The sequence below is a fragment of the Natrix helvetica genome (genome assembly GCF_964273705.1).
Source record: "Natrix helvetica genome assembly, chromosome: 16".
NCBI classification, from domain to species: Eukaryota; Metazoa; Chordata; class Lepidosauria; order Squamata; family Natricidae; genus Natrix; species Natrix helvetica.
Genome location: NC_138563.1, coordinates 2,995,999 through 3,014,969, shown reverse-complemented (window position 1 = coordinate 3,014,969; position 18,971 = coordinate 2,995,999). Strand labels below are relative to the sequence as shown.

Sequence of the window (18,971 nt, the reverse complement as noted above, 5' to 3'; positions counted from 1 at the left end):
CCTCCCCCCTCCCACTTCCTTCTTTCTTCCTTTTTAGATGACAGATTAAAAGAGTTGGAAGGGACCTTGTAGGTCATCCAAACCAACCCCCTCCCCAAGCAAGCCTCCCTCCCGCTCTCCGCCCGCCCCCGCCCCCAGATGTAAGCTTTTGCAAGAGCGCAACTGCGCGGTATCCTTGCCCAGCACAGGATGGGTCGCTTACATAGGCGCAGGGGGGGAAAAGGCATGGATCAGCCCCCCCCCTTTTGCAATCCGACCCTTCCCCTTTTTCCCACGGTTGTTTTTTTTTTGCTCCGCGCTTTTTGCAAGCAGAGAAAGAAGGGGAAAGTTCGTGCCAACTTTTGCGCAACCCGCGCGTCTTTTCCACCCCCACTTCCCAGTCTCCACCCCCCCCTTTGCCCGAGGCAGCCCACGTGACCGCCGATCAGCTGATTTCCCTTTCCCCTCCCTTTTCTCGGCGGGAGCGGCGGCCAAGGCGCTAGTCCCTGCGAATCAGAGCGCGGTATGTTGCGGCGGCGGAGGAGGAGAAGGCGGGTTTAAGCTAACAACCGGGCGGAGGAGAAAAGCGGCGTGGGGGTTGGGGGTCGCCCGCCTTGGGTTACGGTCGTACTAGCGGTTTGCGTTGGGCTTCTGTGTGGTTAGAATGCGGGGGTGGGAGGGAGGAGTTCTCTTGCACTAAGGAGCCCCTTACTACACCTCCCTCCCTCCCTTCCCACTCTTCCTTCCTTCCTTCTCCCTCTCCCCCTTCCCCTCCTTCCTTCCTTCCTTCTCCCTCTCCCCCTCCTTCCTTCCTTCCTTCGCCCTCTCCCCCCCCTTCCTTTTTAGATAATAGATTAACAGAGTTGGAAGGGACCTTGTAGGTCATCCAAACCAACCCCCACCCAAGCCTGCCTGTCTGCCTTGCCTTCTCCCCCTCCTTCCTTCCTTCCTTCCTTCCTTCCTTCCTTCCTTCCTTCCTTCCTTCCTTCCTTCCTTCCTTCCTTCCTTCTTTCTATCTTTTTCTTTTCCTTTTTCTTTCTTTCTCTTTCTTTCTCTTTTTCTGTTTCTTTTCTCTTTCTTTCTCTTTCTCTCCCTCTCTCCCCCTCGCTCTTTCTTTCTTTCTCTTTCTCTCTCCCCCCCTCTCTCTCCCCCTCCCTTCTTTCTTTCTTTCTTTCTTTCTTTCCTTTCTTTCTTTCTTTCTTTCTTTCTTTCTTTCTTTCTTTCTTTCTTTCTTTCTTTCATTCAGTAAGGCTTCCACCATTTGTAGAAATCATGAAATTTAGCTGATTGGCCCAAAGTCACCCAGCTGGCTTTCGTGCCTAAGGCAGGACTAGAACTCCCAGCCTCCTGGTGATTGGCCCAAAGTCACCCAGCTAGCTTTCGTGCCTAAGGTGAAACTACATCTCCCTGTCTCCTGGTGATAGACCCAAAGTCCCCCCCTCCCGCTTTCACACCTAAAATAGGACTAGAACTCCCAGTGTCCTGGTTTCTAGCATCTTCTAGTGCCTTCACCGCCAGACCAAACTGAGTTGTTTATTTCTTTTTGCAAGGAAAGGCATGAATTGGGAAATATAAAAGGAGCACCTGGGCCAGGCGTAGTAGTCCTAAAGTAGGGATTAAGGGACTAGTCCTCTTGAGCTCCCTCTGCATCAACCCACTCAGCTGTAACCCAGCTCTTGCAATTGGACGGCTATCAGAAACACGCATGGCCTTCAGATGCCCTGTGGGAATCTTGCCCGACACGCTGAACCTGGCACGGTGGAGTCAACAGGGTGCCAACGCCGAACGGGAGTTGTCAGAACGAGACAGATCAGGTTTTACAACCGGCTTTGCACCCCCAGCTCGGCGGTAGGGCCAGATTTTTTAATTGTTCCTCAAAACGACCAAATGAGGACGGTTGGATGCCAGGTTCCTGTTTTGGAGCTTGGCCAAGTTAGCAACCGCTGAATTCGGGGTAGTCCTGTGCCAAGGAAGTCCCTTTGAGATGCTGCCGTGATTTTGAGGTTTTGAAGATCCCACCGTAGGATTGAAACCGTTCCAAATCCAGCTGCCGATTTTGCTGCAATTGACCGAGAGGGATTATGTCAATGCCGGCAAACGTTGTTATGATGGTTTCTGGCACGGTCAGCCCGATGTTTCGTCTGGGTTTGCTATTTTGTCCACCTCTGGAGTCCTCCCCAAGGATCTGGGATAGGCAGATGTTGCCGTTGGATGGGGTTCAAGGTCTCCCATCGCAGGATTTCAGCTGATCCGAGTCCGTCTGCCTTTTGCAATTGACCGATGGGGGATTATGTCAATGCCACTGGTGTTCAATTGCTATTATTGTGGCCTATCGCAATGTTTAGACTGGATTTGGCGTTTCTTTTTCTTTGATCAAGGCCTTCCCAAGGATCTGGGAGGGGCAAATGTGGGGGTTTCCTAAGAATATTCAAGTGTCATTGCAGGTTGGCAGCTCTTCCTTTTGCAATTGACCGATGGGGATTATGTCAATGCCAACAGTATTATTATTAATACTGTTGTTTAGGCTGGATTTGACATTTTTATCACTCGATCAAGTCCTTCCCAAGGATCAGGGAGAGGAGTAGGAGTAGGAGTAGGTAGGAGTAATAGTTCTTCTTCTCCTTCTCCTTTCTTCTCCCTCTTCTTCTTCTCCTCCTCCTTCGCCTACCCCTCTTTCTTCTCTCCTTTCTTCTCCTTCTCTTCCTCCCCTCCTCCTCCTCCTCTTTCTTCTTCCTCTCCTTCTTTCTTCTCCTCCTTTATCTGTCCTCTGTCCTCTTCTCCTCCTCCTCTTTCTTATCCCTCTCCTTCTCCTTTGTTCTCCTTCCCCCTCCTCTCCTCCTTCTCCCTCTTTTCTCCTTCCTTTCCTCCTCCTCCTCCTCCTCTTTCTTCTTCCTTCTCCCTCTCATTCTTTATTCTTTCTTCCTCTCTTCTCTTCCTCTTTTTTCTTCCTCTCCTTCTTTCTCCTCCTCCTCTTTCTTCTTCTCCCTCTTCTACTTTTCTCCTTCCTTTCCTCCTCCTCCTCTTTCCTCCTCTCCATCCCAAAGGAAAGTCTTCCCCATTGTAGGCAACCTAACAACCTAAACTTCCTCTGACCTCCTCATCCGAAAGTTTGAAGGCACCTGGCCAAACCCTAACTGCTCCCGAGGCACGAGAACAGCAGCGCCAGAAATATTTGAGGATTGTTTTCTTCCTTGCCATGCTGAGTAAGAGTAAAAGTTGGCCCTTTGGGCAAAGAGCCAGTTGTTCTTTCTGTACTTTTGCACTTCTGGTTCCTCCCTCGGGGCTCGAGAGAGAGAACAACTAACCCCCGAGTGGTTCTGGCAAAAAAACGAAACAAAACCCCCAAACAGGTCGCAAAATCAAGCACAGCTCGCTGAATGGCTTTGGTTAGCGACGGATATTCCAGTCCCCTTGGAGAGCCAGCGCCTCTGAGTAAAAGGCAGACAAACTGGCAGAAGACCTCACTTCACCACAACTAGTCCTCGAGTTATGGGATTTCCCGGTCGACTTGCTTGTCAAAAGGTAAAAATGGCCCTTTCCCCCCCCACGTTGCAAACCTTTCTTTTTTGGGGGGGGGGGAGCTTTTTTTATTTTTTGTTCTCTATGCACAATAATAGATCATATATATTCTTTTTTACATTTGTCGTTCTTATACGTTTGTCGTTCCACTTACAGGGTTATAACATCCCATTTGGGTTGCTTTATTTACCATCCCTCCCCTGTTTTGACACCATCTTCTTTTCCCTTTCTTTTCTCCCTCCCTTCTCTACTTCCTTCCTCCTCTCCTTTCCCTTCCTTCCCTCTCCCCTAGTCCTCTCTTCCTCTTCCTGCCCTCTCTCCTTCTCCCTTTCATCATCTTCTCCTTTCCTCCCTCTTCCTTCTCTCTCCTTTCCTCTCCTCTCCTGCTCTCTTCCTGTCCTTCTTCCCTTGCCTTTCCCTTACTCCTCTCTTCTTCCTCTTCCCCTTCCTGCCTTCTCTCCTTCTTCTTCTCCCTTCACCTTCCTCTCCTCACTTCTATCTTCCTCCTCTCCCCTTTCCTCTCCTCTCCTGCTCTCTTCCTTTCCTTCTTCCCTTGCATCTCCCCTACTCCTCTCTTCTTCTTCCTCCCCTTCCTGCCCTCTCCTCTTTCTCCCTTCCATCTACCTTTCCTTTCCTCCCTCTTCCTCCTCTCCCCTCTCCTCTCCTGCTCTCTTCTTTTCCTTCCTTCCCTTCCCTCTCCCCTACTCCTCTCTTTTTCCTCTTCCCCTTCCTGCCCTCTCTCCTTCTCCCTTTCATCTTCCTCTCCTTTCCTCCCTCTTCCTTCTCTCCCCTCTCTCCTGCTCTCTTCCTTCCCTTCCTTCCCTTCCCTCTCCCCTACTCTTCTCTTCCTCTTCCCCTTCTTCCCACGTTGTCAGCTTTGTCACTAAAAGAACGGTTGCAAGTCAAACGCGACCTGTAAATTCCCCGTGTCAACCAGGTAGCATCGAATTTATGCAGTATAACCTGTTTCCTAGGTATTTATTACTATTTCCTCATCCTTTCAGGTGAGTTGCCAGCTTTCATGCCGAGCTGCTAAAAAAGGCAACCATTTCATCCCATCTTCCCAGGTAAGTGCAGCTGGTGGGGGTATCGGGAGCTGTTCTTTTTAAAAAATATTTTCAAAATTCCCCCAGCATCATCTCATTGAAAAGTGGCGTAATATTTAAACGAAACCTTGACGATGACAAAAGTCTACTGAGGATAATATCCTTTTATTCATGAATTTCTTGGAATCGAGGAAGCCCGAAGGATGTCCAGGTTTTTATTATTATTATTATTATTATTATTATTATTGTTGTTGTTGTTGTTGTTGTTGTTGTTACTATTATTATCATTATTGTTGTTGTTGTTGTTGTTGTTGTTGTTGTTATTATTATTATTATTATTATTATTATTATTATTATTATTATTATTACTTTGCTTTGTTTTCGTAAATGAGGCCTGTTTTCAAAAATGGTTTTGCTAAGAATTGGGGTGGGGGAAAAATGGATGGATGATAACATGGACAGTTTTTAGGCTTAAAGGAGAATGACTACTCCAGTTCCTGGTTAAGACCAACACTTTAATTATTAAATTATTCACATTATTGATGCCAAAATGTTCTTCTATGGATGAGAATACTTCCTCCAGGACTCGTTTATCTTCTTTCTGCGTCAACATCGGACGGAAGAGAAGTGCTTGTGTGAATAGAATAGAATGTAGGAACAGAATAGAATAAAGAATAGAAATAAATAGAATAGAAAAGAAAATAGGAATAAAATGGAAAATAAGAATAGAATATAGGAACAGAATAGAATAAAGAATAGAAATAAATGGAATAGAATAGAAAAGAAAATAGGAATAAAATGGAAAATAAGAATAGAATAGAATAAAGAATAAAAATAAATGGAATAGAATAGAAAAGAAAATAGGAATAAAATGGAAAATAAGAATAGAATAGAATAGAATAAAGAATAAAAATAAATGGAATAGAATAGAAAAGAAAATAGGAATAAAATGGAAAATACGAATAGAATAGAACAGAATAGAATAAAGAATAGAAATAAATGGAATAGAATAGAAAAGAAAATAGGAATAAAATGGAAAATACGAATAGAATAGAACAGAATAGAATAAAGAATAGAAATAAATGGAATAGAATAGAAAAGAAAATAGGAATAAAATGGAAAATAAGAATAGAATAGAATAGAATAGAATGTAGGGACAGAATAGAATAAAGAATAGAAATAAATAGAAAAGAAAAGAAAAGAAAATAGGAATAAAATGGAAAATAAGAATAGAATAGAATAGAATATAGGGACAGAATAGAATAAAGAATAGAAATAAATGGAATAGAATAGAAAATAGGAATAAAATGGAAAATACCGTGTTTCCCCGAAAATAAGACATGCCCTGCTAATAAGCCCAATCGGGCTTTTCAGAGCATGCGCCATAGTAAGCCCTCCCCTGAAAATAAGCCCGCCCCAAATATTTAAGCGCATGCGCAACCAGTCCCCGCCATTAACACTGTACCACCTACCGGTACAGCTTCCGGGGCAAAAAGAGGGCTCGCCGCAAAAACAGCAGCAGGCCAGCAACGTGATCACTCCCTCCTGCCTGTTCCTTCTCGTGCAAAAAAACACCGCCCACCCCAACGGCAAAGGCAGCCTGCCATGTTCCCTTCCTCGCGTTGCTCGCCATTGTGCTCAGGAAAGCGGCTGGTGAAAAAAAAACAACTTCTCACGAGTTCAATCAAACATCTTGAAATCGCGAGATGGGTTTTTTTTTTTTTTTTTTTTTACCAGGGGCTTCCCTGAATACAATGTCGAGGAATGCAACAAAGCTAGAAAGGTAGGAGGCACGCCCCGCGGCCCAACACCGCCCACTTTGCCCCAATGGTAAAGGCAGCCTGCCTGGTTCCCTTCCCCGCCGTCCCTTTAACGAGGGGCGGCAGGTGGGGGGGGGGAGAAGCGAGGCATGCCTCTTAACTTTCCAGCTCCGTTCCGTTCCTCGCCCTTTCGCCGATTGAATCCCCTTGTAAAAAAAGCCTCATGAGTTCAACTCGCGAGATTTTTTTTTACAAGGGGATTCAATCGGCGAAAGGGCGAGGAACGCGACGGAGCTGTCAGTCTCTGGTAGCGCTAGGACACGTGTCGCGCTTCTCCCCCCCCCCACACCTCTCACTCCTCACTAAAGGGACGGCAGGAGAGGGAACCAGGCAGGCTGCCTTTACCATTGGGGCGAGGTGGGTGGTGTTGGGCCGCGAGGCGTGCCTCTTACCTTTCCAGCCCTGTCGCGTTCCTCACCATTTTATTCAGGGAAGCCCCTGGTAAAAAAAAAACCTTCTCGCAATTTCAAGATATTTGATTGAACTCGCGAGAAGTTTTTTTTTTTTTACCAGCCACTTCCCTGAGCACAATGGCGAGGAACGCGACGGAGCTGGAAAGGTAAAAGACACGCCTTGCTTCTCACCTGCCCCAGAAATAATAAGCCCTCCCCTATAATAAGCCCAAGGCCATATTTCGTGGGGCAAAAGAAAATAAGACCCTGTCTTATTTTCGGGGAAACACGGTAAGAATAGAATAGAATAGAAAATAGGAACAGAATAGAATAGAAAATAGGAACAGAATAGAAAAGAAAATAGGAACAGAATAGAAAAGAAAATAGGAACAGAATGGAAAATAAGAATAGAATAGACTAGAATAGAAAATAGGAACAGAATAGAATAGAAAATAAGAATAGAATAGGATAAAGAATAGAAATAGAATAGAAAAGAAAATAGGAACAGAATGGAAAAGAAAATAGGAACAGAATGGAAAATAAGAATAGAATAGAATAGAAAATAGGAACAGAATAGGATAAAGAATAGAAATAGAATAGAATAGAAAATAGGAACAGAATAGAAAAGAAAATAGGAATAGAATAGAATAAAGAATAGAAATAAATAGAATAGAATAGAATAGAAAATAGGAACAGAATAGAAAAGAAAATAGGAACAGAATGGAAAATAAGAATAGAATAGAATAGAAAATAGGAACAGAATAGAATAGAAAATAAGAATAGAATAGGATAAAGAATAGAAATAGAATGGAATAGAAAAGAAAATAGGAAATCCCATTTCTGATACTGTGCTTCTAATCCTCTCTCTCTCCCTCTCTCTCTCTCCCTCTCTCTCTCTCTCTCTTTTCCTGGTATCCTTTCTAGTTAAGAGGATAATTGCGATGTGGTCATAGGCGAGGTGTGGAAAGGAAGGCTGGTGGATTAAGTGAAGAAGGATGAATAAATAAGCCATTCCTGCAAAGTTGTCACGGGGCTGGTATTAAAAAAAAACTGGTCAGGCGAGAAGGAAATGTTTCCCATTTGGGCCAGGAAGGAAGACAGCCACGAAATCCAGCAGTGAAAATCGGCTGTGAGAATTTGACAGGTAATGTCCCGGGTTCGAATTTAAGTTGAACCTTAACTTAAAAGGGGTTAAAAGGGGGGGGAATGTTCTGGTTTTTGGGATTGATAATCAGATTATAAAATTATCATTAGATTTGGGACGGTTGTTTAAAGGTTGTGCACTTTTATAGGAATGGACACACTCTCCTCTTCTCTCCTTCTCTTGTCTTCTTCTTTCCTTCTTTTCTCTTCTCCTCTCCCATCTCCTCCTTCTTCTTTCTTCCCCTCCCCTCCTCTCTTTTCTTTTCTACTTTCCTCCCCTCCCTCCTCTTCTCTTCTTTCCTTCTTTCCTCTCCCTTCCTTTTCTTCTTTCCTCTCTTCTTTTCTTCTTTCCTCCCTTCCCTTCTCTTCTCATTTCCTCTCTTCTCATCTTTCTTCTTTCCTCTCCTCTCTCCTTTCCTCTCCTCTCCTCTTCTCCTTTCCTCTTCTCTCCTTTTCTTCTTTCCTCCCCTCCTCTCCTCTTTTTTCTTTTCTCTCTCTCTCTCTCTCTCCTGCTTTCTATTTTATCTCAAAACAGCTTAATACAGTTTAATAAAAAAAAGTTTTTTAAAAGGGAATTTTGAACAGGGTGTTCATGCAATCTAAAAACAACCAACGAGTAGCGATGTTTAAAATTGCTTGATGACTCCTGGGCCATTTGCAGAGGGATAAATCACTTGTCCTTGTGAATATTTAAGGCTCGGGTTAGGAAGCCTGCGGATGATGTGAAATTTTATTTCGGTTTGCTGCTTGATTTGAATAGGTAGCTTAGCTATTTCAAAATAGGAATTTATTGTCCTCGTTTCAGGCGGTTTGCAGCTTCGAAGAATCATCTGCGGAGGGGGGGAGGTCCCTGATTTTGCAATACTGGGGGGATTATGGCGTCGGTGACAAACCATCTTCTCGTATGGTTCTTCTTTTTGGCCGTAGCCAAGACATCAACAGGTGAGTTTGGGAGAAATTTCCTTTTGTCTTCTTACAAATTCTTTTTGCCCTGCAGTGCAGTTCCATCCTATTTGGCTTTGTGTGGGCTGTTATTTGGCTGGGTTTAAAAAGAAAACGGGGGGAAAAAAGAGTTTGTGGCAGTAAGAACATCCCTGTGGAAAGGCAGTCTACCTTTAAATGGAGGATTGCAGCTGCTGCTGTGGAGGGAGGTGTTCCTGAGAGGTGTCTGGCTGCCCTTGTTTGTAAACAAACAAACAAAAAACACCAGGAGATGCAAGGTGGATCCTTCATTTAATCTAGGACTTCCTGCCTCTTTTTTAAATTTTTATTTTAATGAGGATTTTATTTTAATGAGGGATGCTGCAAGGAAGGCGAAGGGATTTGTTTATCTTTTTCACAATTTAAGATTAGCTGGGTGTGGTAAGAAAGAATCGGAATTCAAGCCCTGCTATTTGCCTTTTTAAAAAAGAGATAAAGAGAGAGGTGGTAGATAGATAGATAGATAGATAGATAGATAGATAGATAGATAGATAGATAGATAGATAGATAGATAGATATGATAGATAGAGATGATAGATAGAAAGATAGATAGATAATAGAAAGATAGATAATAGAGATAGAGATACAAAGATAGATAATAGATAGAAAGATAAATAAGTTAGATAATAGATGATAGATAGAAAGATAGATAGATAGAGATAGATAATAGAGAGGGAAAGATAGAAATAGATAGAGATAGAAAAAGATAATAGATAGAGAAAGAAGATAGAGATAGATAGATAGATGATAGATAGATAGATAGATAGATAGATAGATAGATAGATAGATGATAGATAGATAGATAGATAGATAGATAGATAATAGAGAGGGAAAGATAGATAATAGAGATAGAAAAAAATAATAGAGAAAGAAGATAGAGATAGATAGAAAGATAGACAATAGAGGGGGTCTAGAGAAAGAGATGAGAGAGAGCGATTATAGATAGACAGAAAGAGGGAAGATAGAGAGAGACATAATAGATAGAGATAGAAAGATAGAGAGATGAGAGAGAGAGAGAGAGATAATAGATAGATTGAGATAGAGAGGGATAGAGAGATAGATAAGAGAGAGAGATAGAAATATAGACAATAGATAGATAGATAGATAGATGATAGATAGATAGATGATAGATAGATAGATAGATAGATAGATAGATAGATAGACAGATAGATAGGGATAGGGAAATAGAGAGATAGTAGAGAGAGAGATATATAGATAGATAATAGAGAGAGAGAGAGTAACTCTGCACGATTGTAACTTTGAACCGTCACTAAAATGAACTGCTCTACGTCAAGACCCCTACCTGTATATTCTTCATGCATCCCACCCCTATATCCTAAAAACGGTTCCCCTTCTCCATTCAGGAAGCAGAGCCTGCAATCGGAAATATTTTGGCGCAAACGCCATGGTTTGTGTTTGTAACAGTACCTATTGCGATACCCAGGATCCTGTCCGTCTCCCTCCCTTGGGTCAGTTTGTCTTGTACGAAAGCGGCAAATCCGGGAACCGACTAGAACGCAGAGAAGGCTATTTCCAGAACAAAACCACCAATCCAGGTATTTCTCCCTCGGCTGTGCCAGGACTACAAGTCCCATCTATCTCCCCACGTCCCAAGGGGCTGGCCAACGGCAGAAGGAAGCGGAGAGACAATTCCACCTTGTGGAGGAGTCGGGCGGTGTTTAATTTTAATAAACACAGCCTGTTCTTCAAGATTAAGAGTTGGAAGGGACCTTGTAGGTCATCTAGTCCAACCCCCCCCCACTGTCCTCGACTTGCAACCGTTTGTTTAGTGACCGAAGTTGCATTTTTCACCCGTACATTGCCGTGTCCCTGCCATCAAGCGATCAAAATTCAGTATGCTTGGCAACCGACCTGTATTTATGACGGTCGTAGCGTCCCCGGGGTTGTGCAATCCCCTTTTGCGAGTCACTTAATGGCCACTTAACTGATTGTTACTGATTTAACAACTGCAATGATAACAATTTAACAGTTCAAGTTGTTATTATTATTATTATTATTATTATTATTGGTTAATGTTCAATTCAATTCACAGTTGGGACTGGTAAAAACTTAAGTTTAAATTATTATTATTGTTGTTGTTCTTTCAAGTTTAATGAATAAAAGAAATGACAAATGTTAATTTGTCCCTTCGGGGAGAGGGGGCGGTCTAGAAATCAAATAAAATTGAAAATTGAAATTGAAATTGAATTTTAACTCATTTTTTAAATGTATTGTCCTATAAATTGGGTTTGGTTTTTTGGATAGGTATTTAATTTCTTTTTAACTTTCGGGATGTGTGTTTTTTAATGTTGTACGCCGCCCTGAGTCCTTTGGGAGAAGGGCGGCATATAAATCCAATAAAAACAAACAAAACAAACAAGCAACAATAATAATTTAAACTGTTACATTTTTCCAGTCCCAGACTGTGAATTGAATTGGAAATTAACCAATAATAATAATAATAATAATAATAATAATAATAATAACAACAACAACAACAACTTGAACTGTTAAATTTTTACCAGTCTCAGACTGAATCGAATTGAAGACTAACGAACAATCATAATTCCACTACATGCTTCCAGCTGTAATATTCCGCCTGTCTTTTTTATTTTATTTTATGCATTAATTCATAAAATGTACAGGCCACCTATCTCCCCTGTGTGACTCTTCCTTCCCCATCCTTCCTTTTCTTAGAAATTCTCCTGATTTTGGAGTCGGCCCAGCGGTATCAAAGAATAAAAGGATTTGGAGGCTCTGTAACAGATGCAGCCTCCATCAACATCCTGGCTTTGTCGCCGAATGCCCAGAGAAATTTACTTCGCTCTTACTTCTCGGAGGAAGGTAAACGTTAGTGCGAGGGGTTTAGGGACTGAGGAGGGAGGAGGGATCCGGAAGGAAGGAATTGCGCTCGGAAGGAAATCAAGGTGGACGTGAGTTTTGTGCGTTTCATCTCTGTTTTAGAGCTGAAAAAACGACGCTGGAACAATGCTCTGGGAACGTGGTGCAAATGTTTTTTTTCCCCCTTTGATCTTTCCCATTGGGAACATGAGTAGAGGAGACGAAAAGGAAGGGAGGAGGGAAAAAAAAACCCAAAACAAAACATGCTTGCTTTTGAAAATTAAAATTCTCACCCACCAGGCTGAAAAAGCAGTCGCTTGAGGATTGGTGGATTAGAAATAGGATAGATAATGACTTTATTCTGTTTATTAACGATGGAGGAATCCGGTTTCCTTCCTTAAGATCTGGATTGGGCAAAGTTCATTGCAGGAGGAAGGATTCAGGAGCTCAGAGGAGTGATATTTATGAAAATAGATGGATGGATGGATAGATAGATAATGTATGGTTAGATGCATAGCTAGCTAGATAGCTAGCTAGCTAGATAGATAGATAGATAGATAGATAGATAGATAGATAGATAGATAGATAGATAGATAGATAATGTATGGATGATAAATAGATGCATGGTTAGATGCGTGGATAAGATAGCTAGATGATAGATAATATATGGATGGATAGATGCATAGATGGATAAATAGATAGATGATACATAGGTAGGTAGATAGATAGATAATGCATGTATGTATGTATGTATGGATAGATGGTTAGATGCATAGATAAGATAGCTAGATGATAGATAATAGATAATATATGGATGGATGGATGGATGGATGGATGGATAGATGGATAGATGCATAAATGGATAGATGATACATAGATAGATGATAGATGATAGATAGATAGATAGATAGATAGATAGATAGATAGATAGATAGATAGATAGAGTATGGATGATGGATAGATACATGCTTAGATGCGTGGATAAGATAGCTAGATGATAGATAATATATGGATGAATAGATGCATAAATAGATAGATGATACATAGGTAGGTAGGTAGGTAGATTGATCGATCGATCGATCGATAGATAGATAGATAATGCATGTATATATATATGGATAGATGGTTAGATGCATAGATAAGATAGCTAGATGATAGATAATATATGGATGGATGGATGGATGGATGGATGGATGGATGGATGGATAGATGGTTAGATGCATAAATAGATGATACATAGATAGATGATAGATAGATAGATAGATAGATAGATAGATAGATAGATAGATGATAGATAGATAGATAGATAGATAGATAGATAGATAGATAACATATGGATGATGGATAGATACATGGTTAGCTGCATGGATAAGATAGCTAGATGATAGATAATATATGGATGGATGGATGGATAGATGGTTAGATGCATACATAGATAGATGATACATAGATAGATAGATAGATAGATAGATAGATAGATAGATAGATAGATAGATAGATAGATAATGCATGTATGTATGTATGGATAGATGGTTAGATGCATAGATAAAATAGCTAGATGATAGATAATAGATCATATATGGATGGAAGGATAGATGGTTAGATGAATAAAGAGATAGATGATACATAGATAGATAGATAGATAGATAGATAGATAGATAGATAATGATAGATAGATATGGATAGATGATAGACAGATAGACAAATGATAGAGACTGAGATAGCTAGATGATAGCTAGATGATAAATAGACAGACAGACAGACAGACACATACATACACATAGACAGATAGATGATAAACAGAGATAGATGATAGAACTGGTCAGAACTGGCTGAATCCAATCTCTGGTCTGATTGCATACAAGCTATTGTGGTCAGATCTCTCTCTCTCTCACACACACACACTCTGACTGTCTGCCTATTGACACACCGCAGGGATCGAATACAATCTTGTGCGCATGCCGATGGCGAGTTGCGATTTCTCTACCCGGCCGTACACGTACGACGATTTCCCGTACGACTACGAGTTGAAGAATTTCAACCTAGTTGTAGAAGACCTCCAAATGAAAGTAAGCTTTAACAAACACACACACACACCAAAAAAAGGGGGAGGGGGTATTGGCAGAGAGGTAGGAGGGATGACTCTGGGCGGCCATTGTTGGGCCTTGTTGACCCCTCCTCCTCCCACTCCTCCTCCCCACAGATCCCCATCGTGCATCGGGCCAAGGCTATGTCAAGGAAGCCCATCTCTCTCATGGCAAGTCCATGGACTGCTCCGATTTGGATGAAAAGTAACGAGGACTGGAAGGGAAAAGGTTGGCTGAAAGGGCAGGCAGGAGATTCCATCCACAAAACCTGGGCTTCCTATTTCGTCAGGTAAAGAAATGGGCAGACAGATGTCTTTATTGTGGGGAAACACTGCCCTCTGCAGGCAGCGAAGGGTATTGGCAGCCTGTCAAGTCCCTTGCTACAGTTAAAAATCGTTTTTGAAATGAAGAAATCATTGTTGAAATTAAAAATCGTTTTTGAAATTAAAAAAAGTGTTTGAAATGAAGAAATGGTTTTTGAAATGAAGAAATGGTTTTTGAAATTAAAAAAAAATAGTTTTTGAAATTAAACATAATTTTTGAAATTAAATAGTTTTTAAAATTGAAAAATAGTTTTGAAATTAAAAAAATATAGTTTTTAAAATTAAAAAAATATCGTTTTTAAAATTAAAATATATACATATTGGATGGTTATACTGTAGGAGTTGATTTCAGTTCAGTTTTGCCAGTTTAAAGGTGAACAACGGTGTCTCTCTTTCCCTCGTCCAAGGTTTCTAGACGAATACGCCAAGCAGAATTTAACCTTCTGGGCTATCACTGCTCAAAATGAGCCTTCTTCTGGATATGTGAAAAATTATCCTTTCCAGACTTTGGGCTTCACCCCGGAGTCACAACGCGACTTCATTGCCCTGGATCTCGGCCCCGCCCTGGCACGCAGTTCGCACAAAGATATCCGGTTAATTATCTTAGACGACAACCGAATCCATCTCCCTAGATGGGCCAAAGTGGTGAGTGGAAGGCTTAAAACTTTTTTTTTTAATCCATACAATTATTTTCAAGAAATCAAGTGGCTAGTCCCTAAGGGTGGGAATATGAGTTGGAGGGAAGTGGACAATCCAGAGTTCTAGAGCAAGAATTCAAATAGAATCGTTCTTGGACTATAACCCAAGGGTGATTATGGGGAGTACAAGGTACTCCCATGTGACACCTCTCCTGCGCGAGCTGCACTGGCTTCCTGTGGTCTATCGGGTGCGTTTCAAGGTTCTGATTACGATCTTTAAAGCGCTCCATGGCACAGGACCTAGTTACCTGCGGGATCGCATCCTGCCCCATACATCCCTGCGACCAATCCGCTCGCACAGAGAGGGACTTCTCCAGGTGCCGTCCACTAAACAGTGTCGGGGGGCGACGCCTAGGAGCAGAGCCTTCTCTGTGGCGGGCCCAGCCCTGTGGAATGACCTCCCCCGTGACATCAGGATGACTTCCGATCTCCGCTCCTTCCGTGTAAAGCTCAAGACCCACCTTTTCCAATTAGCTGGCCTGGCTCAACCATAGTTTTATCCCATTGCTCCTGACAGTCTTTTTTAAATTTGTAATTTTAACTGAGGGTATTTTATTGTATGCATTTGACGATTGTTACCTCCTCCATGTATATGTACGTGTATGTGTTTATGTGTATGTGTGTATGTATTTTATGTATATGTATATTTGTATGGGTTTTTATTGTACGCCACCCCGAGTCCTTTTGGAGAGGGAGCGGCTAACAAATTAAATTTATTCTTATTATTATATAAGAGTCTCAGACCAGGAAGAGGGCGGATAAACCATTAGGAAAGTACATTGCGTTCCATTTTAATTTTCCGGATCCATTTCCGTGACGCTTTTGAGTGACACGGTGGCCTAGAGGTGGAGTTCTCGCCCCACAACCCCAGAGGCTGTGAGTCCAATCCTAGGTAGAGGCAGATATTTCTGTCTCTGGATACGATGAGAATATTTCTGCTGAGCAAAACTCCGCTCTGGCGACACGGAAAGGCATCCGGCCAATAAAACACTAGGCTCCATTCAGTTGCCCAGATTCCACCCCCGCGAGGGATTATGGGGTGGTTAAAAAGAAGATGATGATTTCCATGAAACTTTCCTTTTTCAAGATTATCCGGCATTGCCTCTTTCCGTTAAGGAAGGTGAGGTTTGGGGGAATCTCTTGGTGGCCTCCTGTCCGACAGCCAACAGGCCTGTGATCTTTCAAACTTTTTAAGAGTAGGAATGTGAGGTTTCCAAACAGATTGGATTCCACCTTGAGAAGTGGAAGATGGAGAGACTTTAACTGCCAGAATTCCCCAGCCAGCATGCTACCTGGGGAATTCTGGGCTTTGAAGTCCACCATCATAAAGCATATTGGCTGGGGAATTCTGGGAGTGGAAGCCCACCCCTCTTAAAGCAAGTTACCTGGGGAATTCTGGGACTCGAAGCCACCAAACCAAGGTTGAAAAACTCTTAACTAGATAGTCTCCTAATTGGGTTAGGAGTAGCGATTCCTGCAGGCCTACAGGGGTTGGGTTGGATGACCTCTGCATTTCCTCCCGACTCTGATCCTTTCCCCCCTTTTCAAGGTGTTGAGCGGTGAGAGCCAAGCCTATCGCTACATTCACGGCATTGGCCTCCACTGGTATATGGATTTCGTCGCCCCTGCCAAGGGCACATTGGAAGCCACCCAACGTATCTTCCCTGACTATTTCCTGATCGCCACGGAAGCCTGTGCTGGGTCTTACTTTTGGGAGCAGGATGTGATCCTGGGATCCTGGGATCGAGGGGAGGACTACAGCCATAGCATCTTGGAGGTATCGGGTGGGGTGGGTGGAAGAGAACAAAGGTAAATTGATGAAGAAAGAAGAGGAAAAAGAGAAGGAATGGGGAAGGGGAGAGACGGAAGAAAGGCAGGGGGAGGAAGGAAGGAAGGAAGGAAGGAGGGAAAAAAGAACGAGAGAGGCAGTGAGAGGAAGGGAAGAATCTGAAGGAAGGGAGAGAGAAAAGGAAGAGGGGAAGGAGGGAGGAGAAAACAGAACAAGAGAGACGCAGTGGGAGGAAGAGAAGCGAAGGGTCAGAAGGAATAATGGAAGGAAGGAAGAGAAAATGAAGAGGGGAGGGAGGGAGGAGAAAACATGAGAGAGGGCAGTGGGAGGAAGAGAAGGGAAGGGTCAAAAGGAACAATGGAAGGAAGAGAGAAAAGGAAAAGGGAAGAGGAAGGAAGGAGGAAGGAAAGAGAGGCAGGGAAGGAGAGATGGAAAAAGGAAAACAGGAAGGGAGAAGGAGGGAAAGGAAGGATGGAAGGAATTGTATGGGAAGAGGAAGAAAGGAGAGATAGGAAGGAAGGGAAAGGGAAGAAGGATGAATGGATGGATGATGGAGGGAGTGAAGGAGTGAGGGAGGGTGGGAAGGAAGGAAAGAAAGGGAAAGGGAAGAAGGATGAATGGATAGATGATGGAGGAAGTGAGGGAGAGTAGAAGGGAAGGAAAGAAGGAAGGAAGGGAAAGGGAAGAAGGATGGAGGGAGGGAGGGAGGGTGGAAGCGAAGGAAAGAAGGAAGGCAGGAAAAGGAAAGAAGGGTGGATGGATGATGAGGTGAAGGAGTGAGGGAGGGTGGAAGGGAGGGAAGGAAGAAAGGAAAGGGGAATTGTAGACGAAGAGAAGAAGAATAAAGGAGAGATGGAAAGGAAGGGAGGGAGAGCAGGTAGTGAGAGAAAGAAAAGAGAAGAAGGAAGGCTAGGCAATTGAAGGAAGGAAGACAAGAGAAGAAGAGGAAGGGAGTGAAGTCAAACCTTAGCATGCCCTTCCTCTTCCTCCTCGGAGACCCTGATTCTTTCCCTCTCTTCTCTCTAGAACCTAAACCACCACGTCATTGGCTGGATCGACTGGAACCTGGCCCTGGATTTACAAGGGGGGCCCAACTGGGTGAAGAATTACGTCGATAGTCCGATCATTGTGGACTCCACCAGCGACATGTTTTACAAGCAGCCCATGTTTTACCACCTGGGGCACTTCAGGTGTAAACGGCTGGGCCGGGGTGGGGAGTAGTGACCGTGGAGCCCCAAAGGTGTGACCTTAAGGGAGGGGGGTTAGGAATATCAACGAAACTTCGGAGATTCTTGACCTTCTTGGTTCTCTAGAAGACCACCAGGGGAAGCTGGGTGGGAGGAACTCAACAAAGGGTCAACCATCTCTACCTCATGAAAATTCAGCCTAAATCTAGTGAGATCCAACTTGGATGAAAGGATGGGGTAGAAAGGACCCTCTTTGTAGATTCTGGGGGATATTTTAAGGGTATGCTAGGTTTAAGTCAACCCTCAATCACAGATGCCCTTGACCGAATTGTAAGGTCCATTGGCTAACCTTAAGCTCAACCAATTAACCTGAAGCTCAAGTGGAAATCTAACTAACTTGAAGCTCATCCAACCAACCTTAAGATCAACTGACTAACCCTTGAGGTCAACTGGCCAACCTCAAGCTCAATTGAGTGATCATAAACTCAACTGGCCAACCTCAAGCTCAACCAACTAACCACCCTATGGGATTGTCACTTTGGGGAAAAAAGTGAAGGGGAGTGTTAAGACACAGTTTTTCAAGGAACCACATTTCCCCATTTTGTGCTGAGGATTTCTAAATCAGGGTGGATCCCCTCCCCACCCCCGGTGGGATCTCTTCATCCCCTCCTTTTTTCTCCCCACTTAGCAAATTCATTGTTGAAGGATCCCAACGCATTGGGCTGACAATGGTTAAAAGCCACTATAGTTGCAACTTGGAACACGTTGCGGTGCTTCGTCCCGACGGATCGGCTGTGGTGGTGGTCCTTAATCGGTAAGTGCCAGTATGCCAAACGGCTGTGCTTTCCAAGAGCCAAGTTACTAGTTCTCACGAAGGCATTTTTTTTTTTGTCTTTTTCAAACACCTCCAAGGTTCGCCTCCCTTAAGTTAGCATATTGCGTGAACAAAAATTGTGTCCCCATCTTTCCGATTTGAGCGTGCTGACTCAAAATGGGACGCTTTATCGGGAAGGGGGCATATAAATTTAATAAAGGCTTGAATAAAATGGAGCGTGGCAGTTTTAAAGAGTGCCCATTTCATTTTGTCTAAAATCTTTCGTTTTTCACACCGAACTGGGTGTCAAAAAAGTCTCCAGCCACCCTGACATTTGGGTGAGGAATTCTTC

At 43.0% G+C, this 18,971-nt stretch overlaps 1 protein-coding gene across 6 annotated transcripts; it reads left to right on the top strand.

Annotated features, from left to right (window-relative positions):
* Nucleotides 1-388: 388 nt before the first annotated feature.
* Nucleotides 389-18,623, top strand: GBA1 (glucosylceramidase beta 1; the record flags this gene model as incomplete). 6 transcript variants are annotated; one of them, XM_081968218.1, is made up of 11 exons in its annotated part: nucleotides 389-502; nucleotides 7,681-7,900; nucleotides 8,705-8,841; nucleotides 10,245-10,436; nucleotides 11,578-11,724; nucleotides 13,657-13,790; nucleotides 13,925-14,097; nucleotides 14,539-14,776; nucleotides 16,379-16,606; nucleotides 17,645-17,808; nucleotides 18,494-18,623. In XM_081968218.1, exons 3-11 carry the CDS (start codon nucleotides 8,775-8,777, stop codon nucleotides 18,621-18,623), a joined length of 1,473 nt encoding a protein of 490 aa, XP_081824344.1. In that variant the 5' UTR covers nucleotides 389-502; nucleotides 7,681-7,900; nucleotides 8,705-8,774. The 6 variants fall into 6 exon arrangements, with proteins under 6 accessions (XP_081824344.1, XP_081824348.1, XP_081824349.1 ...); XM_081968222.1 differs by lacking the exon at nucleotides 389-502 and adding an exon at nucleotides 4,503-4,565; XM_081968223.1 differs by lacking the exon at nucleotides 389-502 and adding an exon at nucleotides 4,629-4,755.
* Between the last annotated feature and the right edge of the window lie 348 nt (nucleotides 18,624-18,971).